This window comes from Carassius auratus, chromosome 20 (assembly GCF_003368295.1).
Source record: "Carassius auratus strain Wakin chromosome 20, ASM336829v1, whole genome shotgun sequence".
NCBI lineage: Eukaryota > Metazoa > Chordata > Actinopteri > Cypriniformes > Cyprinidae > Carassius > Carassius auratus.
This window is the reverse complement of record NC_039262.1, coordinates 12,297,734-12,322,475: the sequence shown is the minus strand read 5'-3', so window position 1 is coordinate 12,322,475 and position 24,742 is coordinate 12,297,734. Positions and strand designations below refer to the sequence as shown.

The 24,742-nt window shown below is 37.5% G+C and overlaps 3 protein-coding genes across 4 annotated transcripts; 1 reads left to right on the top strand and 2 right to left on the bottom strand.

Annotated features, from left to right (window-relative positions):
- The first annotated feature begins 486 nt into the window (after positions 1-486).
- On the top strand, positions 487-13,098 carry LOC113120962 (nuclear receptor-binding protein-like). The gene is made up of 18 exons (XM_026291125.1): positions 487-1,151; positions 1,925-2,248; positions 2,340-2,462; positions 3,526-3,627; positions 3,704-3,793; positions 4,089-4,129; positions 4,292-4,386; positions 4,472-4,555; positions 4,662-4,720; positions 4,801-4,899; positions 7,529-7,661; positions 7,775-7,862; positions 7,971-8,021; positions 8,180-8,315; positions 8,516-8,569; positions 8,656-8,719; positions 9,292-9,347; positions 11,371-13,098. Exons 2-18 carry the CDS (start codon positions 2,012-2,014, stop codon positions 11,464-11,466), a joined length of 1,608 nt encoding a protein of 535 aa, XP_026146910.1. The 5' UTR covers positions 487-1,151; positions 1,925-2,011; the 3' UTR covers positions 11,467-13,098.
- A 1,002-nt stretch (positions 13,099-14,100) lies between these two features.
- si:dkey-12h9.6 (macoilin) lies at positions 14,101-21,160 on the bottom strand. The gene is made up of 11 exons (XM_026291113.1): positions 20,734-21,160; positions 19,314-19,455; positions 18,969-19,095; positions 18,730-18,853; positions 18,454-18,608; positions 17,582-18,011; positions 17,288-17,446; positions 16,477-16,647; positions 16,107-16,233; positions 14,618-14,792; positions 14,101-14,458 (listed from the first exon to the last, which is right to left on the bottom strand). Exons 1-11 carry the CDS (start codon positions 20,808-20,810, stop codon positions 14,271-14,273), a joined length of 1,875 nt encoding a protein of 624 aa, XP_026146898.1. The 5' UTR covers positions 20,811-21,160; the 3' UTR covers positions 14,101-14,270.
- Positions 21,161-21,785: 625 nt separating this feature from the next.
- Positions 21,786-24,708, bottom strand: gtf2h5 (general transcription factor IIH, polypeptide 5). Of its 2 annotated transcripts, none has more exons than XM_026291115.1 (3): positions 24,619-24,708; positions 24,309-24,394; positions 21,786-22,383 (listed from the first exon to the last, which is right to left on the bottom strand). In XM_026291115.1, the coding sequence occupies exons 2-3, from the start codon at positions 24,341-24,343 to the stop codon at positions 22,203-22,205; spliced, it is 216 nt and encodes a 71-aa protein (XP_026146900.1). In that variant the 5' UTR covers positions 24,344-24,394; positions 24,619-24,708; the 3' UTR covers positions 21,786-22,202. The 2 variants fall into 2 exon arrangements, with proteins under 2 accessions (XP_026146900.1, XP_026146899.1); XM_026291114.1 differs by having other exon boundaries at positions 24,568-24,702.
- Positions 24,709-24,742: the final 34 nt, after the last annotated feature.

The following is a 24,742-nucleotide window of genomic DNA, read 5'->3' as shown; positions in this document are numbered from 1 at the left end:
ACCTTATTGTCATTTTGCAGTCAGTCAATCAAACAAACAAACGGAAAACAAGTGGTTTGAACTAATGAAATTAAATAAATTAATATATAAATACTCCATGACTCTACTGGACAAATCGTTTACAGAATTGTAAGTAAGAGAATAAAGAATGTAAGTAAATGAATAAAATTAATTAATGAATAAAAATAAATTAATATGTTCTTCAAGACAGAAAGTTGCTTTATATACCTAAAATGTATTAAGAGGTGTTATTTTGTACTCTCATTTCCTATCATATGTCTATGAAAGCTAAGTGTAAATAGGCCAAACGTATCATATACAATATCAAATATCATATAGATATATCATATTTGATAATCTCTCTCTGTGTAGTTAATTAATTAAGGATGAACGAATAAATGTGTTAGTTTCTCCCTCTCGGTCATCGAGGGGTTAAATCCTGAGCTGTGACGGTGTCAGGATGATGTCATCCAGCAGATGGCGCTGTGCGAACTTGGTCCAGCTTTACACTCGCTTTATAAACCACAGAGCGGTTCGACAGGAATAAGCAACAGCGCACCACAAAACTCGGAGCTGTCGCCATTTACCTGTAGCTTTTTCAGGGATTTCGGTGTTTAGTTGATTTGAGTCCATTCGTGTCGTAATACCAGTAAGTGTTAAGGGAGAAACAGATCTATCTGTGAGGACTTCAGTGAAGAACGCGAATATCCGGGAGTGTAGCATCCGCGGCTATCTGCCTAAACGCATCAAATCTGACAGACAGCTAGCGATATTTTTTCTGTTTTAGCTGATTTTGCTGACTGGAAAGTTTTGATATTTTGATTATTGTATTTAACATTTAGCATATCGTCCAAGGAGATCTTATTTCTCAGATATAATAATCGCTAAGGCTCCGGAGGCCGCGGAGCCGAGCTGCTAGCTTCTCACTCGTGAGTCGGCAAAGGAGAAATTGAACCGTCACTTCATATCTTGGAATTTCTGTGGACCACTAACTCCCCCCTTGACAGCTACACATCTACAGTGACTCGCATTGTTTGAGGATTTATCCTTTTTTTTTCTCCTTGTCTGAAGATTTTTCTCTGTGTCCTCAACTTCACCGACTAGCAGCTTCCGGCGAGCTGGCGACGCAGCTCTTCTCAGGACAGACTCAAGTAAGATCATGGACGATGCGGTTCATATGGTGCGGAGCAGTGTGGTGTGGTGTGTGTGTGTGTGTGTGTGTGTGTGTGTGTGTTTCTTATCAGTGAGGTGGGATAGTCGGCGTAGTGTGTTTTAAATGCTTGAACATAAACTGAGGCCTATGTTGAATTGAGGACAGGACTGTGAGGAGAGAGAAATTACGAAAACATTACAAAAGCGTGAGTCTTGTACAGTTTTGGAGGTCAAGATTACCTTAATTTGAATGGAAACTGACAAAGTGACACCGAGTTGACAGTTGAAGTGATTCAGTTCAGTTTCTACTGTTGTTTTTATTTATCCTTCATTTGAAGTAATTTTTTTTTTTTTTTTTTTAGTGAATGTTATGCTGGTTCCCTTTCATTTAAGATTTGGGCACGTTTACAATTCATAAATTGAAATGGGAGATAGGTAATAAGTCACTTTACCTGTATTTTATTTAGTTTCATATATATATATATATATATATATATATATATATATATATATATATAATTTGAGTCCATATAAATATTTAATTTAGTTTCAGTTTTATGTATGTGTGTGTGTGTGTATAAATATTGTAATAGCTAGCATTGCAGTCTTTAGGAGATACTGGCTGAAAGAGGAAATAAAGCTATTAATAGAATCATAAAAGTAGTGACAATGCATTTCATTTATTAGAAGTAATATTTTGTTTTGATCTTGAATACACATTTGTACTGTTTATGATTATACTCCTTGTGATGCGTCCCTCCTGATTTTGCAGCTCTCTGCCTCCAGCCTTTGAGGTGTGAGTCAGCTGCTCGTCTTCTCTGTGGCGGTTCAGGACAGGGCTGTCATTTATCAGTCAGTGATGTCAGAAGAAGGAAAGCAGAGCGTCACACCTGCCCCTGCATCCACTATGGACACGAAGTCTGAGTCCACAGCCTCGCCACCGACCGGCCAAGGGGTTTCATCCGTGTCTCCTCCGGTCTCCACAGTAACGCAGCCAGCACCACCTGCAACTGAGGATGAGGAGGAGGAGAGCGAAGATGAATCAGAAATCCTGGAGGAAAGCCCCTGTGGACGCTGGCAGAAACGGAGAGAAGAGGTACATCCCAAGTCTTACAATAGCTTTGTGTAAAGAATGGACCAAATTTAAGAATTGATTTCCTGATGATGTCCCCCCCCCCCCTCAACAGGTAAACCAGCGCAACGTCCCAGGTATCGACAATGCTTATCTTGCCATGGACACAGAGGAAGGTGTGGAGGTGGTGTGGAATGAGGTCATGTTTTCTGAAAGGAAGAATTTCAAACTGCAAGAGGTAAAACTACTCATTTAAAGTCTATTCAAATAGGAAAGTTATTTTAGTTTTGTTAACATTTCACAATATTAAACTCTTTACTGTATTTTTTGATCAAATATGCAGCCTTGGTTTTTAAGATTTCTTTAAAAAAAAATCATGCATGCATTAAAGTAAATGAGGTCCGTTTTGATATCATGTTGATCTTAACTGTAACCAGTATGAATGAACTGATAGGTTGCTGCTGAGTGTTTATTTAAACGTGATGTGAGCGTTCCGGTGTGAAAGTTCACCAGTGATTATTATCTGCATACATAGCCACAGATTAAGCTGTACTGCTTCCTGTGTTCTTGCTTACTAACATGTTAAGCTGTGAGTTGGCAATACCAATGAGTATTTAACTATGAGTGTTAGGACGGCTTGATTGCTTCACAGAATGAGTGTGCTTACCTCCGTTTCTTGGGTGTAAGCTCCTTACATAAAGTAGTCTGACCTGTTTGCTGCCAGGCAAGTTATGAAACGCCAATCTCACTCGGAGCCTTCAGCTACTTAAGAAAAATATTGTAAGAAAAGCATTCTCTGTGGTTATGTAGTTGAAATGTTTTAGAGGTCATTCTTCTCTTTCTAATATAGCATTCTTCACTCTGTCATTGCCTGCGAGCACTTTTAATCAAACTCGATTCATTAATGCCTGGCGTAGAGTCATGGACAGCCATCTGTTTGGCCCGTCCACATGCTGCGCTCCGTTCTGCTTGGCAGACGTTCTTCGTGGAATTCAAGAAGTAATTTTAGAGGTTGCGTTTTGACAGGCTTTGCCGTCTTCACTGCTGATTGCATTTCCCATAAACACATGTGACTAGTGTATCGAGCCCAGTCATAAAACGCAATCGAGTTTTCCCCTTGATCTATTAAATAAGTTTGTAGTTATTGCATAATAAAATATAAAGCGAGAGTTAAGTATATTATAATAACAACCTCCTCTAAACAACAGTTCCCTCTGAAAGCCAAGACATTATGTTACATATTTTTGTCAGACAGCTCCCTCAAGGTTAAATTAATCTAATTTTCTTTTTATATTTCTCAGGAAAAAGTCAAGGCAGTGTTTGATAACCTCATCCAGCTGGAACATGTGAATATAGTGAAGTTTCACAAGTACTGGGCAGATGTGAAGGAGAACAGAGCCAGGGTATGAAACGCAACAACAAAAATATCACAAATTTCCCAGTTTTTGAGTTTAATCATTTTTTTGTCTCCCCCTTCAGGTTATTTTCATCACCGAGTACATGTCTTCTGGGAGCCTGAAGCAGTTTCTAAAGAAGACCAAGAAGAATCATAAGACCATGAATGAAAAGGTAGCCTAATATTGCTGCTCGGTCTATTCAGACAAATAGAAAAAAAAGCTCTTAAGACATAATGCACTGCAGACCAATACATTTCTTTTGTCTTAAATTACTTGCTTGAATGTTTATAATGATCGATCCGTATGGCACAACTCAGATTTGTTTGACAGAGTACTATTTGCTAGTAATTTTTGTACAGTGTTGTTATTTTCAAATATAGGATAACAAAACACAATGCATTATTTATATGGGATTAATGAAGTAACTTGCTGTAGTATCAGATGCTTATTTGTCTTGTCAATTCTAGGCCTGGAAACGTTGGTGCACTCAGATATTATCTGCCTTAAGGTGTGTACTTTTTCTCTATCTCTATTTATTTATTTATTTATAGTTTGCTGGAAAGATTTCTGTGACTGTTATAGCTATCCATTTCTTTTTGTTTTGATAATCCCATGTAAGTCTCGTGGAGAGCTCGTATTACACTCTCATTTCTCACCGTTCTTCCTTCAGCTATTTGCATTCATGTGAACCTGCCATAATCCATGGGAACCTGACCTGTGACACCATTTTCATACAGCACAATGGACTCATTAAAATCGGATCAGGTAGGCTGAGGCACACTGTTGAGTATGACTGTTTAAATGTTACACATTTCATTATTGTTGCTGATGTTTTTGTGTCTTTTTGTAGTGGCCCCAGACACCATAAATAACCATGTTAAGACATGTCGGGAGGAACAGAAGAGTTTGCACTTCTTTGCTCCAGAGTATGCAGGTGAAACTAAGTTTTAAAACCCATTCTACGGTCTTTGTTTCAATACACTTGTTTAGTAAAAAATGGTTTTGTACAATTAGCTTTTTTTTTTCTTCATCCACTTCAGCTGTTGCCAATGTCACTACAGCCGTGGACATATATTCCTTTGGAATGTGCGCCTTAGAGGTGAGTTCTGTTTGTTGATTATTCGTCAGGGTATGGGACTGACCAGACCAGTGATTCAGGTTTTTTCCCCACTGTTTTAGATGGCTGTGCTGGAAATCCAAAGTAATGGAGAGTCCTCATATGTGTCACAAGAAGCCATTAATAGTGCCATCCAGTCTCTGGAGGACCCACTGCAGAGAGTGAGTATAGATCGTCAGTAATTAAATTATTTGCATTCAAAGATTGGCTACTGTTCAAACAGGGTTAGTCTCTTATGCTGAGCAAGACTGAATTTATTTGATTAAAAAAAGTAAATATTTTTATACTGTGAAATATTATAATATAAAATAACTACTTTTTTATTTTGAAATTTTCAGCAGCAATTACTCCAGCCTTTACTGTCAGATGATCCTTCAGAAATATTCTAATATGCTTATTTGCTACTCAAGAAACATTTATTATCGTTATTGAAAACACTATTTTTATGGAAACTTTTTATAAAATGTTTATACTTTTTTTTTTTTCAGGATTTTTGATGACAAGAAATTTTAGAAGAACCATATTTTTTTTAAACATTATTAAATATATTAGGGCTGTCACTTTTTATTCGATATTCGAATATGCATTCGAACATGACATGAAATATCCGTAATCAAACTATAAATAAAATACCCAGTTTTTAAAATGCCATGTGTAGCGCATTTTTTACAGTCTATGATTAGACGGTTAGTTTTTTATTTTATTCTTTGCTATCTTGTGCCTGTTCTCAATCGTTTTTTTCTTCTCAAATATATGCAAATACATTGCATGATATTCGATATCCGTTCGAATTAGATTTTTCTCAAAAGTGACAGCCCTGATATGTTTTTTTTAAATCCATTTACTCCATTCACTCCATTCTTTGTATTGTCATGAATTATTGACCCAAACCTTTGCATGGTAGTGTAAGTTGTACAGATTTTTTTTTTCCACATAATGAATAATTATAAAATTCTGTAAGATGAGATGCATGTGGAATTTGAATATGCATGTCTGCAACAGGCTTTACAGAATAAATAAAATAAATAATTTGTAAAGTTAGATTGCTTCCCCCACACTAGTATATGATGTGTTGCATCTATCCAACTAAATTAAAATAACAATCACAAATATCTATCAGTAAATATGAGTTATGCAGTATAGCTGAAATATGAAGAATTATGCATTTAATAGCATAACACAACATTTGACCACCTGAAATGGTTCCCTCTAGGGATGGGCATTCGATTAAATTTTCTTAGTCGATCGTCGGGAGAATTAACGATCGACTATCGATTAATCATTAATATTTTTATAATATAATTAATTATTTAATTTTTATAATAAAAAAATGCAATGAATACAAAAATACAGCGTGTTTTTCCTCGGTGAGACCTTTATTACAAGATCAACTTGTGGCAGACAGTTAAACTACGTTCAGGCAAACCGAACATATATCCGCGTGCATATGCAGTGCTATAAAGCAGCGGAACCTGCAGCTGCTAGCAGGCGTTCTTAACCCTTTCGAGTCGATTAACGCATATATGCGTTTTGAGTCTGAATAAAGTGTTTCATTCTTTTTTCTGAGGAAATCCATTTCTCAAATCATCAACCACATCACATCTTTTTGGGGTGAATTATGTCTTAGTCCTCTCATCGCGAAGCAAACAGTAAAATAAAATAAAAACGCTGCCTTTTCTCCTGTGTGGGCGTATTCAAGCCGCGCGCTTCAGTTTGAATCTGAATAGCGCGTTCAGCGCGGGGGCGTGGTCACATTAAATATAATGAAGGAAGATATGAAAAACAGACATTGCGTTGTTTTCATATGGATTACTTTATCTCAGAATATTTGTTTTTCGGAAGCACTTGTTTAGTTTAAAAGTAAACATTCCAGGCTTTCTATAGATATCTCTCTCATGTCTCTTCGTTGAGTATTCACGGAGTTACGGTTCATTTTAATGAAATGTTTGTACATGACGATCAGCGGAGACAAAAAAGACTGTAGACAGCGCACCTTGTTTGTTATCTTTATTTTATAAGTGCACAAAGGTTTTTTGTTATTATGTCTGTATCCAAAAAAAAACTAGACCCTTTACAGATTCGATTGATGTATTGCTCTTATCTGTACGATTAAAACTGAGAGTGTAATTTATCAGGGGTTATCAGGAGAAAATGACTCAAAACGCATATATGCGTTAATCGACTCGAAAGGGTTAAAGCCTCATGAAAATTTGCCGGGATGCATAGGTACATCATTTGAGTCGTGGCCGTGTTGTACTTAAACACGGCATCGCAATGTTTGCAGTTAACTAGTTCGCTTTTTAAATCAAAATGGTCCCACGCCACACTTCGCCGTGACATCTTCATGATTATTCTTTGAAATCAAAACGGAAGATCACAGATAACCGAGTAGGGTGTCAAATATTGCCCCATGGTGGTAAAGTATTTAATTGCTGCCACACAGTGAAATTCATTTAATTGCTTGAAGACTCGCACTACGCAACGCAACCTGCATTAGATTAAAAAAATGCTTTAGATTAATCGATAACAAATTAACATGATCGAGGAAAATCTTAACGATCAATTATCGATCGTCGATTAATCATGCCCATCCCTAGTTCCCTCCTTCCTTTAAGAATTTATGGTTAAATATTGTAACCAATACTTTTTTCTTTTTTTTCACACACTCCCACGGGTGACTGTGTCTGAAAGAGCAGATCAACTTTTCAACAGAATAATGTTTTTCTTACTATGTATTATATACTAATGGATGTGAAGTGTCATGTTTCTGTGTGTGTGTGTGTGTTTTAGGAGTTTATTCAGAAGTGTCTGGAGGTGGACCCCAGTAAGAGGCCCACTGCCAGAGAGCTGCTTTTCCATCAAGCTCTGTTTGAAGTGCCTCTTTTGAAACTATTGGCTGCACACTGTATCGTCAGTCACCAGCGTGAGTCATGAGCTAATCACATTATCATTCAGACATTTCATTTGATGTCAGCTTCATGAAAGGAATACAATGAAACTAAACACATTGAAACCATTTTCCCTTTTGGCTTCTAGACATGATCCCTGAAAATGCTTTAGAGGAAATGACCAAGAACATGGACCCCAACCAGGTCATTATGGAAAGGAAAGAGGTCCAACTAAAGTGAGTCTCCTCCTGTGATTCATTTGTGCCTTGTTTTTGGATTTAGGTTTCAAATAAGCTGTCATGCCACGTAAATGGCTTCTGTAACCCTGTCTCTTTTTCCATCAGACTCTCGCAGTTTCCCGCTTTGGAGCTTGACAAGTTTCTTGAAGATGTGAGGTGAGCTAAAAAAAATAAAAATAAATCTTAATAATCTTACCTATTTTATTTTTTAAAAGAAATTAGATGGGCCAGATTCAAATGTTAAGAAATCAGTAACAATGTTCAAACAAGCACAACTTTAATATCAACATGTGCTCTTGTTTCTCGTGATGTAGGAACGGGATCTATCCGCTGACTGCCTTCGGGGTGCCCTGTCCACAGCAGCCTCAGCAAGAGGCTGTCAAGTCCCCCATCGTGCCCCCCTCTGTCAAAACACCTACGCCTGAGCCTGCAGAGCTGGAGACCCGGAAGGTGAGAAATGTACTGATTTAAGAGACTGTGATCAACTATCAATGATTAAGAATAAATCAGAGTTTTCAGGCTGTCTCTGTGTGGCACACTACTACTTCCCTCTCAGACAAACATAGATGGGTGGTTACAGTCAAAGTTAACAGGATTTGCAGTCATTTAGCATTATATGTTCGTTTTAAACATAATCTCTGTCATCTAAGGTTGTGCAAATGCAGTGCAACATCGAGCCTGTGGAGGAAGGAGCAAAACATCATGTAAGCCTTTTTCCAATTTATTGCTGTAATGATGTTGAAGTTAGATGATGATTCTGTGTTTATATCTTTCTCTGCTCCTTTTATAGCTGACCTTACTGCTAAAACTGGAAGATAAGCTGAACCGACACTTGAGTTGTGATTTGGCACCAAGTGAGTACTTTATCAGGCCCCAAACACACTACACAAGCATGTAAACGCTTCCAGCTACACAGCTTGATTTCGCATGGCTTTGTGTTCTGAAATGTGTCAGAATGAAGCACAAGTATGGGTTGCATTCTTAGCTGCAAGAGACGCTGCTATAATGGGCATCAACTCGATCGGTTTTGTCTTTCAAGTCAAGTTGCTCAGAATCAAGAAGCTTGCAAAGTTAGTTGAACTGTCAACGTGTTTATAGCTAGCTATAATACACGTGATTTAATCCAACACAGATGTTTATTACCACCACAAAAATGCAAGAATCTGTTAATCAAGCAATTTACAATGACCATGTGCCTTCAATCAATTTGTGCACCTGCATAATTTTTGTTTTTGTTCTTTGTTCTGAACTATGAAACCATTTTCTGATACAAAAACATGAGCAGAAATACTGAAGTGCATCAGGTTCCGATTACAGTTGTGACTACTCGGTGTTAACATATTGCACTTGTCCACCAGCAGCATTTTGACTTGTTGCACCAACAGAGTATTGATAAAACCTAAGAATGGTGTTCTGTGTGTTTTAGATGAGAATGTACAGGAGTTGGCCGTGGAACTGGTCCAGCTTGGCTTCATTAGTGAGGTAAGATGTTTCACTCAAGATTTGATGTGCACTACCATCCTTTTTTTAAAGAAATGACCTTTTGTAGTAAAGACTTTGTTAAAATAGACTTCATTTTCAGAAATAGACTTTTAATTCAGTTAATTACTGATTTTAGTTACATATCACTACAATAATATTAAGGTGGACATAGGGCGGATGTTCTGATTTTATTGATTAATTCTAATTTATCATCCAACCACATGTAGGGCTGTCACTTTTTATTCGATATTCGAATATGCATTCGAACATGACGTGAAATATCCGTAATCGAACTATAAATAAAATATCAGTTTTTTAAAATGCCATGTGTAGCGCATTTTTTACAGTCTATGATTAGCACTTCATATAAGTTGATATTCTAAATTGATAACCTGCTGTTTCAAACATTAAGTGAAAAAAATAATAATCCAGACAGTAATGTTTGACTGTCACTGTTAATACATTTGTGATTGAATCTCCATTAGGCTACGGTGTTTTTTTTTCATGCGAGGGTGGGGGGGGTAGATAATTGAATACATTGCATGATATTCGTTATCCGTTTGAATTTAATTTATTTATTTTTTTCAAAAGTGACAGTCCTAACCACATGTCAGTGGATGTAATTAATGGCTCACGTGTGACCACTTGCGATTTTGGCAAATACACGGATAACGTGTCCCGGCAATTGTTCCCGGGTCACTAGATTTTGCACTTTCACACTGCCAGTGATTACTCTGAATATGTCCGTGAATTCACACACAACCCTTAAAGGTCCCATAATGGCACTTGGCATCAGGGCGATGTACGAGTCGAAAACGTTAGGCACGTTAAACTTTCACTGAAGCTAGCAAGTAGCTACTAACTGATCTCTGCTTTATTACAGTTTGCACATTTTTTCGTTGCGAACGTTGATCTTCCCTCAAAACACCTGGTAAAAGAGTCGCGCGATAATGTGTGTCATCAGTACGACACGACATTAGATCTGGCTTTTTTTTTTTTTTACACAGTGCTCATTTCGGGACTGAACCCGGCAATGTTACTAGATCCCCGACCTAGGATCAGTCCCAGAATCAATCCCGGGACGTGTTTGCTTTCACACAGAAGGCGACCCGGCAATGTTTCGGCAGTTTGCCGGGTCCGATGTGCAGTGTGAAAGAGGTTAATGGGATTGACTTCCTTTTGCAGCCAGACTCTGGCTGATTTACTGGAAGAGTAAGAAACGAGCGAAGACAATGTGAGCTGATCGAAAGAACAGCACATAGAGTCCATGGATGAGATGTACCTAAAACAGACGTGAAAACTTTCTCTGTTACTGCACAAACCAGGGCCAGGCCTCTCACAGAGTTGTACCTCTGTACCACCATGGCTATTTGTTAAATAGTACCATTACAACTATTTTCTGCAGATCACAGCTAGTTTTCTAAATTTAAAGAGGTATTTCCTCCAGTCTTAATGAGCAGTTCATGCTCTTTCTTGACTATAAGCAAGGAATTCTCTCAGTCCATCTCATTGGTTTTGTCATCCGTCAGATTTGGCACTTTTGGAAGGAATGCTGCTGTACTATCTGTTAACTCCAGCATTTTTTCCCACAGTTTTCTGATTTTATTGATTAATTCTAATTTAATGAATTAATCTCATGAATCTCGTCTCTCTCTCTCTGCCATTAAACCCTGACCCTGCACAGTAGTTAATTCAGCTTCCGTAATGGCCCTTAGCTGTTATAAATTCACTGTAAACCATGGCTTCTTGGGGCGTATTGCTTTATTTTACAGCCACTTTCTTTGGTATTGTTCCTTTTGTTTCAGTTCTTTATTTGATCTATACTAGGGAATCCAATTCCATTCGATCTACCTGAGATTTAAAGATGTGCTTTGCAGAATCCTTTTTTTGTTGATTTATTAGAATTAGTTTTTTTAAACGTTCTATTTCACTTTGAAAAGGTCTTCATTTTTCTTTTCTTTTTCCTTCACTTCCTAGTTGCCCCTTGTTTTAAACTAGTTTTGTTTTTTCTGGCTCTGTCAAGGGGGATCAGCCACGTCTCACTACTGTGCTGGAGGAGGCCTTCTCTAGATTCTACAGCCGTAACGGCTCTCTGAATCCTGTAACCGTTTCTTCATAGCAGAGGGTCAGATCTGCTAGCTCCTCTCCACCATCCTTTATCTTCATGCACGGGACGGGATGGGACTCTAGCGCTTCATCACTCAGAGGATCATGTGTGAGTTTTGTAGGGAGGGATCAGAACGCCTTGAACTGAGCCTCAGAAAGAAACGCACCCCTGCGCTCTGTTCTTCACACTGCTTTAGGTGGTGGAAAAGTGTTGGCTGATGGTTCCCGTGTACATCTATTCTGTCAGTGTAGCAGTCTGCTTCTCTGTTTTAAAAGAAGAAAAAGTGACTCCTATTATTTAAATCAGTATTACGAGCTGTATTTTGGATGTGTGGGATGGGTTACTTCTGGTTTGCACTTCAGCAAACCTTTTTTGTTTTTTCAGGCACATGTGTATTTCATGATCATATTTTTTTCACCCTTTCAATCATTCATTTATTCTTTTTTTTTTTTTGTGTAAGAGGAATGCGTTACTGTTATTTTGAAATTATTACCAAATAAGATTCTTTGTACCTTTTAAGGCACACATTAATTGTGGTTAACTTTGGTCTGCAATGCAAGATCTACGACGACTGTGAAAGGAAAGGGGTTCTCCAAACATTGAAAAAAGCAAACAGATTATTTATCTATATGCGTATGGTCTATCTTGAAGCGTGTTTCACTTTCTTCATTGTGGCGGCTGTTTTCTCCCCCTTTATTACCTGTGAATGTATGCTGTAAGTTTCCATTTTAACGGTTTCTAGGCGAAGGGCACTTGATTTGACTTGTCTGTTTGGCCTCTGTGACACAGTTATGAGTTTCAGTATAAAGCAAGGATCTCCAGTGCACCAGACGTGTTTAAATGTGCCTTTGACAGACACAAACAATCCATGGACTAACAAACACATTGTATTATTCCTTTTTTTCATTGAACAGATCCTGTAGTGTTGTTTTTGTCAACTGGTCTGCATGCATGTATACTGTAACAATTTTTGGCATATTTGCAGTATATCAAAACCCTTAGGGTTTCCTGTGTTTTTTGGGGGGCAGCATCATTTCAGCCCAAATGAGCAGTTGGCACTGATTTGTTTTATGTTGGTGGCAATAAATTTCAAATTCACCTTGATGGTATATCAACATATGTTACAAGAAGCTAATTTGTAATTATGCATGAAATGCAGTTTAGCATCTGAGAAACTCTAGTTCTCTTCTGATTGCTAATTGTGTTGCTTGTTTATTATTAATTATACTGGCTAGATTTGCAAATTGCTTCAGATATCAGACAGCGGAGTTGAAATGATGCCCGAAACATTGAAAAGCACACAACAAACAATGCTTTCTTTTGTTGATGCAGACCAGCAGTGACAAATTAGAAAATTTGAAATGGATGATTCATTCTGTGGTTGTTTTGAAAGAAACCTTTGTATCAATCCCTCTCTCTGTTTGATCTGTCTAACGGGACGAAACTATTGCCCAGAATAATTTTGCCTAGTTTGTCTCATGCTGAACATTCAGAAACTCATAACTGCTTTTACTCTATTAAATTCTTTCAATTTGCACCATTCGTTGATATAAAGATGAGATACGGAGTACTTCTATTCTCTGTCTGTTTCATTTCAGCTCACAAGTACAATATTAAAAGGAAAAATTCACCCAAGAAGCTAAATTCTGTCATTTTTATTCACTTTCATGTCATTCTAAACCCATGTCACTTATTTTTTCCTCTTCTGTGGAATATTGTCATTACAGTAAATTTAGTGTATGACACTAAACTGCGTTGGCTTTGACTTCATATAGGTTTGGTTAAAAAAAATAATTTGTATATATGTATATATATAAGGGGGTGCTGGGTTAATAATGACAGAACTTTAAGTCTCATGTCAGAAAGACATGTGGAAAAGAATACAATAATATAATTGAAAATTGACTTTATTACTGCTTCCAGAATTATTGGAAGAAAACAGCCCTTGCACAAATGCACAATTAGACATCAAAATCTTTTTTTTTTCTTTTCTCAAAACAATCAAAAAATTGTTTACATAAATATTTTACATAAATTGGCATGCAGACCAACAAGTAGAATTACAAAATGAAAACATAATTTCATTTTGGTTTAAAAAGAAAAAAAAAGTCAAGCCAGAAAAATAAACTTCTCATTAAAAAAAACATCCCATTGAGATACATAAAAAAGGCAACAATTTCAGAAACATTAAAACCTACAAACTTTTTTTTTTTTTTTTTTTTGGTGTGTTGGTCACTTCTGTTGTAACGTGTGTAATGTAAAAAAAATACAAAACAGTACAAAGCACTCGAATATTCACATACCGACTTAACGTTTGATATTGGCTTGTTATATAAACTGAATTCACATAAATAATGAGGCACAGAATGACCAAGTGAGGCATTGGCCTGTTATTGTCATGGCTGAAGAAGAGCCTCTTTATTTGAAACCCAACACAGGATATCCTGTCCTCATGATAAACTGTGCTCCTCATCGAGTTCACACTTTTTATTATACTGATATCTTGCTGTTCGTTCGCGCAGCTTGCAGCGGTTTGCTCAGCATTCGATGGTCATCCGCTGGTCAACAATGTATTTACAGTCAACTTTGATTAATCTGGAAAGAATCTCAAAGCAAGGTCACCCATAGGCACCAGGTCCCAAGTGGCCTCGGTGTCTCTGCTGAAATCAGTAAACACTGCCGTAGACGCACCAGAGGCTGGCTGTTGACATTGTCAAAAGGCAAAGTTTTTGAGCAAACCTTGAAGCAGAGATGCCCTCATGTTCGGAATGTTGAGTCAAAACAATCCTTCAAAATCTGATTTGTCCTCGCTGGTCTTATTTCTTAAGACACTGATACATGAGCGCTCTGGGATTCAGCATGTAGCGCTCGGAGTTGAACAACTTGAGGTACTGAGGCATAGAGGACCTGGGGGCCATGTATGACATACCTGGAGCCACGGCCATCGCTTCAGCAAGCTTCTGTTTCATTTCTTTGACCTCGTGGTCTTGTTTCAAGATTTTAACTGTAAAGAAAGACATTACAAATTAAAACAGACTGAGGAAGATAAGTTGGGGGAAAAATATGTGAACTGGCCAATATGTTACCAATATATTGTGTGTTTCTTGATAAAAAAAAAAAAAGTATAGGTCTAAACTGGCATAATTTGAAGTGAAATTTGAACCTTGCGCTATCTCCAGCTGTCTGCGTGCATCTCCGAGCGCAGAGAAGAGGTCTAACTTGAGACGGGTTTCTGCACTCAGGTTGTACTCTAGATGATGAACCTTGTCCTGGAAGGAGGAGAGAGCTGAGAGCAAAGCGTCCGCTTCCTGCTCCGTGCATCTGTTCCTCTGGAGGATCTGGGGAGGAGCAGGAGAGTATTGCACGTATGAGACAGGAACAGAGCAGAACAGTACAAAATAAAGGTGATGTGAAAGATTTGGGTGATTATGAATGATTCAGGTGAACATTTAAATCCCATTTGTCTAGTTAAAAAAAGAATCTAGGCTTTCAACCTGATAATGCTTAAAGGGTTAGTTCAGCCAAAATCATAATTTACTCGCCCTCATGCTGTTCCAAACCTGTGTGGCTTCCTTTCTTCTGCTGAATGTTTGTGACCAAACATATTCCGTTCCTGTTGACTTCCACTGTAAGTCAATGGGAACTGAAACATGTTTGGTCAGAAACATTCTTCAAAAAAAAACAAAAAAACGCTACATGCTTTTTTTTTTCTTTTTTTTTAAGTTTGAAACAATATAAATAAATGATGACAGATTTTCAGTTTTGGGTAAATTGTCCCTTTTTTTTAATATAAACTGCTTTTTCGTTTGATAAAGTACAAAGGGATTTATTTATTATTTTTTCCTATTTCCTTTGGTTGCTTCCTTTCGTTTGGTAACTGTATGTAGCTTTGTGTATTTGAACAGTTAAGTAAGTGGAATTGAATGTCGTAATTACTCTGAATAGCCACACGACATTTGTTGCTGTCGTAAAGCAATCGTCTGCCCACTCACCACACTCCCAGAACAAACGTTTCAAGTTTAAAAGAAAAAACACAAGTGCAATTGTATTAAATGTTTGTTTACAACTTGAGTCATTATAGGAGAATCTACTGTTGTAAATTTTACGTTTGATGGCTATTGAAAAAAGTAATTTTTTATATAATTATCAAATTTTGTATGCACACATTAAGTTTAATAAATATCTATGAGTTCAGCAGAGTTGAATTCCCTTTGGTCAGTTGCGTTACTCTGTCAATACCAAAACAAAACTTAAAATTTTAAATTCTTTACAATAAAAGAGAAAATTGTTCAAAAGCTTGTTAAATTAATCATGATACAAAAATCTACAGGTTGCACAATGGTTTCTGAAAGATGTGGTTTCTGTTTGGCATGGTTTATAATAGCAGATGGCAATGACACCATTTAAACTGGGCGAGGAACAAGAAATAATGAAAACAAAAGAAAAAAACTCTGAATCAGCATTCACCCACACCAACCAAAGAAATAAAGAAAAGAAAAGAGCCACAGGCTGAACACCACAGACAGCAAGCTACCAGATCCACATGTGTCAGAACATGAAGAACATAAAAATATGAATCACAAACATCCAGCACTGCACAACTATTCAATGCCGTGTGTAACTGAAACAGATCCGCGAGCCGCGTCCTTTACCTCCACTTCATTCTCTAGAGCTATCATTCTGTTTTCTTTCTCCTGATATTCCAGCTGTAGTTGTTTATACTCTGAGTCTAGATCTTTAGCTTTTTTCCTCAACATTTGAGTTTCACTGTGTTCTTGCCTACAGTGGATGGAAAAAACACAACATTTTACAGGTTTATTTTGTCATTGCTATTTTGCATTAAGAAATCTACTGCCAATTATAACCATAATTAAAAAGCTGGACATTTAGACCTAGTCTCAAAGACACAGATTAAGCATCATTATGGACTGAAATCCCCAAATTCTAAACCGCATTGACAAGATTAATGTATGCATATTTATGCCTCTATTCTATGTACTATTGCTTTATGAATACAATTACCTGTGTGATGCGCTCCGAAGTAAAATTGTTGCTTCATCAAATTTTTGGGCTCGGACTTCTGCGAGTTGTTTTTCTACTGCAACTCGATTCTCTGTTTCCATTCTGATTTTCTTTTCCAGCAAGGAACAGTTTTGTTTGTCCTTCTGTCTGGATTTTGTGAGACACTGAATCCTGCACAGCAGAGCGCCACAGAGTTTAAAGGAACAGCGTTAGACTTTGTCAAATTGCTCACTCTTACTGTCAGAAAAGCATGAGCTTTCATAGTCATCTTTAAAGCACATCATTCATTTGTGATGTACAGATATGTTGTATTATGTTGTAGAAAGAAGTCTCTTATGCTCAGCAAGGCTGCCTTTTACATGATCAAAAAGCATATACTGTTTTCTATTTTAATATATTTGAAAGTTTTTTCCATGACAAAGCTGAATTTTCAGCAACCATCACTCCAGTTTTCAGTGTCACATGATCCTTCAGAAATCTTTTAATAAGCCGATTTGCTGCTCAAGAAACAATTCTTATTGTCATAAATATTAAAAACAGCTGTGCTACTTATTAATATTTTTGGCAAAACTAATAATTTTGTAGGATTAACTTCAAAGGAACAGCATTTACTTGAAATGCATTTTTTTTTATTAATCCTACAAAATTATTAGTTTACAACCAGTCTATACATAAAAGCTGTAAAACTATTAAAGTGTTAAGTAGGAAACACCCATATGTTTGATATATAAACACAAACATCAAGCAGCGTGACCTAACATCAACCCAGATCACTAATGCAAGACCAACAGGAAGCGATCAGAGGACTCACTTGTTTTGCAACAGTTCATTTGCATGTCTGAGCAGAGAGACTTCAGGGCGCAGACTGTGCTCACTGTTGGTCAGATTACAAATGTGACTGCGCAGCTCCTGCTCGCTCTGTCTGCTCGCCTGCAGCTCTCCCTTCAGCTTTCTCATTTCTTGTTCCAGCCTGTGGAGCAGATGGAGATCGGAGTGTAAATCTACTGGAAAATTCATCAACCGTCTTCCACAGTCCATTACTCTTTTGCAAACATATGAATTTTGAGCTGAATCTGTGCATATAGAAATGAAACAACAAACATACTTCAGCATCTGCTCAGCATGTGGGTTCGGAGGACTTGGGGGGATGTTTGACGAGCACCTTTCAGCAGAGTCCCCTGTTGTGTTGATGGCTTTGGGGGCTTTCTGCCTCTTCTCCCCTTTGCTGTTAGGGATATTCACTGAACCTCGGTTCACTTTAGGCAAGGAGCTCTTGGAGGGTCTTTGAGCTTTGCTGCTCTGATCCTCCTGAGGTAGGTTTTCAGTCATTTCTAGCATGGACGTACAGTCCGAATGAAGTTCACCTCCACGGTGCTTGGGTCCTGGAGTTTGTGGATTTGTGTCCCTTTCGGGTCTCGCAGGAAGTCTGTGGATTTGAAGGCAGTCTTCCATGTTTTGTTTGTCCTCTGAGGTGATGGATTCGGATGGACACTGGTATTGCATCGGCCTAGATTTGGCCACCTTATATTTGGGATCTGTACAAAGACATTTGTCACAATTTAAACTACAGCACGTTATTTGTATTTATTTTTTAATTCATTTTATAAGAATGCGCGTCAAAGACTGACACAGAAGAGATGAAATTGTTGAATAAAGTAGTTATTTTTGTTTTCTTTGCTCACAAAAAGCATTGTTGTACCTTTTGCAACATTCTGGTTGAACACATGGACTATGTTAATGTGTCAGTTGGGTTGCTGTCTATGCAGGGTCAGAAAGCTCTTGCATTTCATCAAAAAAAATTCATTTTCGTTTTTTTTTATTGTGAAGATGAACGATGGTCTTACGGGTTTGGAACAATGTGAGGGTGAGTATTTTTTTTATTTTATTTTATTTTTATGAACTGTCCCTTTAAGCTATTTAACTTTTTTAGAAAGATGGCTACATTTTACATGGCATGTTGAATGAAATGATACATACCTGGGTACAGGTGCATGTAAGGAGGTAGGGATTGTTGCAGGAGATCCATGTGGAGGTCATTCTCACTCTGAACTGATTTCTGACTGCGCAGCTTAAACATACTGGAGAAGTAGCATGATGCATCAAATCCCATATACACTAGTGGATAACCAATGCTGGAAGAAATAATAATAGCTTGTGTTAAATTACAGCATGAAACACAGCTGGTAAAATTTGTGTTAATTTAAAACCCCATATTACATTCAGCTCTAAAATAAATTGCCAATCAGAACCTACCAGTGTGCAGCAAATAGATGGGACAGATTTGCATGAGGGCTTTTCAGGTCCCGCAACCGGAGAGAGGCCTCCATATACACTAAGAGTATCCATAATGTCACAGTTGACATACAGATTCCCTTTTCTGCAAATTACAAATTATATATGTAAATTAATGTATATATTGTTTATTTCCATAATACTTCCAAGGGCACAATGACTCTGTAAGTGTAAATTAAATGGGAACCTTTAGGGCTCACCTGTATGCCACATATAGTTGAGTAAGACATATGTGCTAGCTGCAAAAAACAGCCAGTGTAAGGGTACAAAAATGAAACAAAACAGGTCCAGGGTGAATGCTGCACACACAAAAACAACACAGATGGCCTGTAATAGAAAAGCAGAGGTTTGTTGGTTTAATATCTATTTTTTCTTTGTAAATGTGAAAAAAAAAAAAGAAGAAGAATAACAATAATAATTCACGAACACAACATAATGAAAAAGATAACGGAGCAAGAAAATTAATTTATAATGATAGATGGGGTTTTGTTATTATTTTCAAATCAAACAATAAAGCTGCACGCGCAGAGCAGAAAATTGCTTACCAGTCCATGACAGTGAAATGTGGTGTAGACGGTCCCTAGAAAGAGCCAGCATGGCCACAGGTATTCCAGTCTGAACTCCAGGACAAAGTCAGCTAACAGCACCAGCATCCAGACGATCATGAACTTCAGAACCGAGTACGCACTGAAAACAGCACATTTAAAATGACCTATCGTTAGATTGTTTTTAAAGAAAACGTCATCAATGTTACAGATACAATTATGTAAATTATTTTTAATGACGTAACTATTAAAAAAATGCATCTTTCTAAAGTCAAAACTGATTGTCAAAACAGTAATCCTTATACAGTACAAAACGCGCGTTTATACTTTTTTTGGGGGGATAACTTCATGTTGACAAAAAGACAAATATGTTCTGTATTTCATAGGAAAAATTAACAAGCATATATGTAAGATGTAAAGGCACAAAAAGTAAGTTATTGAAGAATTTACAATCCGTGTTTTGGTCGCACAGTCTATTGTGCTCCATTCCTTTGTTCAGGCTTTCTGCGCTCCACATCCCTTTGTGTTTGGTAACCATGGCAACATTTCATCTTCTGCATCAGGACCTAAACGTCTAATCTACAGTGTTGCCATGGCTATTTAAAGAACAAGAACCCGTATCGGGAGAAATCTGCACACGTTCATTTCACTATGAAGCGTATAAACACAGGAGGTCATTGTCCAGAACACTACACTATATAAATCAGAGACAGGGTCCGTTCAGTCTACACTGCCGTGTTTACCACACTAGAAACAATAGTCTGGAACTAGCGAACCCGATAAAATACAAAATGCACCAACAACGTACGAACACAGCTCTGAATACTATTAAAAATTATATACATGTATAAATACGCATCATTTAAGGGTACAGCAAAATAAGCCCTAAGAAAAATCTTCCATAAACGACATTCCTGCGCGCATATTGTCTAGTCAGAGGCCCTTGTCAGTTTGTCTGTGTTTTCAGACAGTCTGTTTTTCAGACATCGTATTGTCATGAAGAAATAACATGACTTAGTGTTAGCTGACGCTGCATCAAATCACATTAATATTATTTAATTGATAGCTAGGTTTACTAATACCACAACGTTAAATAATAAAAAATACTGTAGCGATTCTTAATATGCAACGCTAAATTTAGCTGGAGGATATTTTTGTTATTAAAATATTTTCTTAGCAACATGGCCCGCTGCATTGTTTTTACACCAAATGTTATAGATTCGGCCTTGTATGCATCCATTAAATCACAACGAGCATTAGATCGCAATTAAACCCCGATGTGTTATCATATCGGGAGATGCTGTTTGTTTATTGTTTGCGTCAATCCGTTCAGCGCGCTATGAATAGCCAAGCGCGAGCCATTCAGGTGAAAACGAATAGGAGCAAAACCAAAACAACAAAGCAGCGCGCGGTGTCATACCTTTCGGAAATCTTCTCTGTGAGTTTAATCTTTTTCATTTTCCGTAGCCTGCCTATATCCATGTAGCGTTTCTTCATATTATGGCTTCTGGTCCTCGTGGCTATTTAGTCCATTAAACAGGTAATTGTAGCAAGACTGGAGGTCTCATTTACAGTAACCTGAGCAGAAGCGCTTTGTGCGTTAGCGGAGGTGAATGTGCGCACGCTCGAGAACTTCACACACAACCCAGCGCCACGACGAGGTGCGTGGAAGTACATCTGCGCTGTCTGGAGAAAAGACACTCGGAAAAATGTTGCAACATCATTCATTGATTTTTTTTTTTTTTTACATGAATTTCAAACAGTTATGAGACTGTCCAAATCAGTGAACTGACAATTTTACATAATTAACAGCTGCATCTCTCCTATTTGTACTACTTTGATTAGGCTCACACAGACAGAGATATAGACAGACAGAGAGATATATTAGATGGATATACATAATAGATAGATAGGCTATTAACTGACAGGCAGACAGACAGACAGACAGAAACATATATTAGACAGACAGATATAGATCTAGATCATAGCTGTATTGCTGGGTAATAAAATAAACTGGATTTAACACTACAACACTATATGTCTGACAAAATAACACGTCCTCTTACTTCCACATGATGGTCTTCTGAAAGAGGAAATAGCACCTTATCATCAGATAGTGGCACTAGCCAATCAGTTTTACTAGGTGGATTGCTAGGTACTTCCAAGAGTGCACCACACTACTTTCCCTTTCTTAATCAAAAAATGCAGGATTTTTTTTGGAAATAAGATGCTGTTCACTATTTTGATTTTGCTGTTTGTTCTCCTCACACCACAAGGTAAAATCTTTTACCAATATCCTGATTACAGACATATCCCTAAATCCCCCCATCATACCCTTGTGCATGTGGCTTGAGCTGGTTTTTCACTCGAAAGAGAATAAACCTTAAAGGGAGCTTGGAATTTTACAAACTGGCACCCAGTCTGATTATAATTTATCCAGGAAACAAATTAAGCAAATTTTGACAACATTCATGTTTTTTTAAACGTTGTTTTTATTTGATGTTTGTATATTATGCATGTATATAAATCACACTGTCATCAACCATCTGCTTTCAGTTTGTGAACAATTTTGAAATGCTGAAAAAAAAAAACTTTGTTTCTTTCTGCAGCTAATGCAATTTTCCATGCAAAACACAATTCATTGAAAATGCTGTCAGAACAGCAAAGATTCAAGAAGCTGTCTTTAAAACACATGTAACAAAGCACATAACTCCATCAAATGAAAAATGTATGCAACACAGTCAAACTAAAACAAGGATAACGGGCATCATCCTGGTAGCCAGTCATATATATATTTTAGTTGCATCTGTGTTTGTGCAATTGTGCTGAAAGAATCTCCTCATCCATCTGCTCCCACAGATTGTCAGGTCTGCTGTCAGATTCAGACATTTATTTCTGGGTGATGGGGAATGAATTCTGGTCCATCAGTTCTCCTACTCGCTCCTGGAGAATCTGCACAACTTCAGCCAGGATGAAAACATGCGTGTCGTCCAAATCCTGGATGATAAATTTCTTCCCCAATGCTGACGTCTCATCCAGATATAGAAGAAATTGCTTCATAGCTGGGTCACTGTTTCAGATTTTGAAAAAAGAATCATAAATGATGGTGCACTGCTGCATGATTTTATTTTAAAAGTGCATATATATATATATACACACACACACACACTTTTTTTTGATACATTGTGCCAAAGTTTTCAGTTACAGATAACATTGAAGTAGTACAGGTGGATCTAAATTAATTAGAATGTCGTGGCAAAGTTTCAGTAATTTAACCAAAATTGTGAAACTTGTGTATTAAATAAATTCAATTCACACAGACTAAAGTAGTTTAAGTCCTTGGTTCTTTGAATTGTGATGGTTTTGGCTCATATTTATCAAAAACCCACCGATTCACTATCTCAACCAATTAGAATACTTAAGACCAATAAAATACATAATAAATAAAAATAACAATGTACTTAATACTTGGTAGGGGCTCATTTTGCTTTAATTACTGCCTCAATTCAGCGTGGCATGGAGGTGATCAGTTTGTGGCACTTGAAAGCCCAGGTTTCTTTGACAGTGGCCTTCAGCTCATCTGCACTTTTTGATCTCTTGTTTCTCATTTTCCTCTTGACAATAGAACCTCTATAGAGTTCAGGTCTGGTGAGTTTGCTGGCCAGTCAAGCAAACCAACACCATGGTCATTTAACCAATTTCTGGTGCTTTGGCAGTGTGGGCAGGTGCCAAATCCTGCTGGAAAATGAAATCAGCATCTTCAAAAAGCTGGTCAGCAGAAGGAAGCATGAAGTGGTCCAAAATTTCTTGGTAAACCGGTGCAGTGACTTTGGTTTTCAAAAAACACAATGGAACAACACCAGCAGAGGACATTGCACTTCAAGCACTTCAACTTAACACTGGACTTCAAGCAACTTGGCCTATGAGCTTCTCCACCCTTCCTCCAGACTCTAGGACCTTGATTTCCAAATTAAATACAAAACTTGCTCTCATCTGAAAAAAGGACATTGGACCACTGGGGAACAGTCCAGTTCTTCTTCTCCTTAGCCCAGGTAAGACGCCTCTGACGTTGTCTGTGTTTCAGGAGTGGCTTAACAAGAGAAACATGACAACTATAGCCAAATTCCTTGACACGTCTGTGTGTGGTGGCTGTTGATGCCTTGAACCCAGCCTCAGCCCATTCCTTGTGAAGTTCACTCAAATTCTTGAATCGATTTTGCTTGACAATCCTCATAAGGCTGCATTGCTCTTGGTTGGTTGTGCATCTTTTTCTTCCACAATTTTCCTTCCACTCAGCTTTCTGTTAACATGCTTGGATACAGCACTCTGTGTACAGCCAGCTTCTTTGGCAATGAATGTTTGTGGCTTACCCTCCCTTGTAAAGGGTATCAATGATTGTCTTCTGAACAACTGTCAGATCAGTAGTCTTCCCCATCATTGTGGAGCCTAATGAACCAAACTGAGAAACTATTTTGAAGGCTCAGGAAACCTTTGCAGGTGTTTTGAGTTGATTAGCTGATTGTCTTGTCAGCATATTCTAATTGGTTGTGAATTGGTGGGTTTTTGTTGAATGTGAGCCAAAATCATCACAATTAAAAGAACCAAAGACTAAAACTACTTCAGTCTGTGTGCACTGAATTTATTTAAAACGAGTTTCACAATTTGAGTTGAATTACTGAAAAAATGAACACATTCTACCACATTCTAATTTATTGAGATGCACCTGTACTCTTGTCAGTCAACCACAAATATCGACAGACTGATTCCACAAATATATAATCGGTTCCAAGATCAAGTGAATGGTACTTTTGTTGGTCACGCGATGTTACCCCTCCATGTAAAATAAAACGTCTTTAGACTACTTACCTCTTCATCTACTGTAAGTCTATGTGACTTAACATAGTTTTTTAATTATTGTTTATTTCTAAATTTAAAAAAATGTATCAGAGAAAAAAATACTGAATGCAACTTTAAATCGTTAAATGTAAAACTTACCATTCAACGAGAACTCCTTTCAAGACATTAACCATTTTGGACAGGATGTGTTAACACTTCTGGTTCTTCAGTTAAAGCCTATGAAGCTACAAAAGGAAAAATTGTTTGAATGTTAGAATAACAAAGTTAGCAGGTTGACGCTACTGTGAATGTTTGTACGTTACAAACATTTAACATACTGTGGGTCACCACCAAACATATATTCGCAAATCACCTATATCTAAAAACAAGCAGTTTTTGAGGGAAAGAAAAATCTTACATGATTATTTATTGTGTTAATCTGTCGATTGTCACTTAGTTTTTAACCTACAGCGTCCACCGTCATCCAACAATGCTCTTCTTCTCTTCTACTCACAGACTAATGTTCGCTCTGTGAGCTCCACCGCTCTCTGCTGGCCAGGAGCGCACTGTTGCTCTCAGAAGACAAGGCTGCA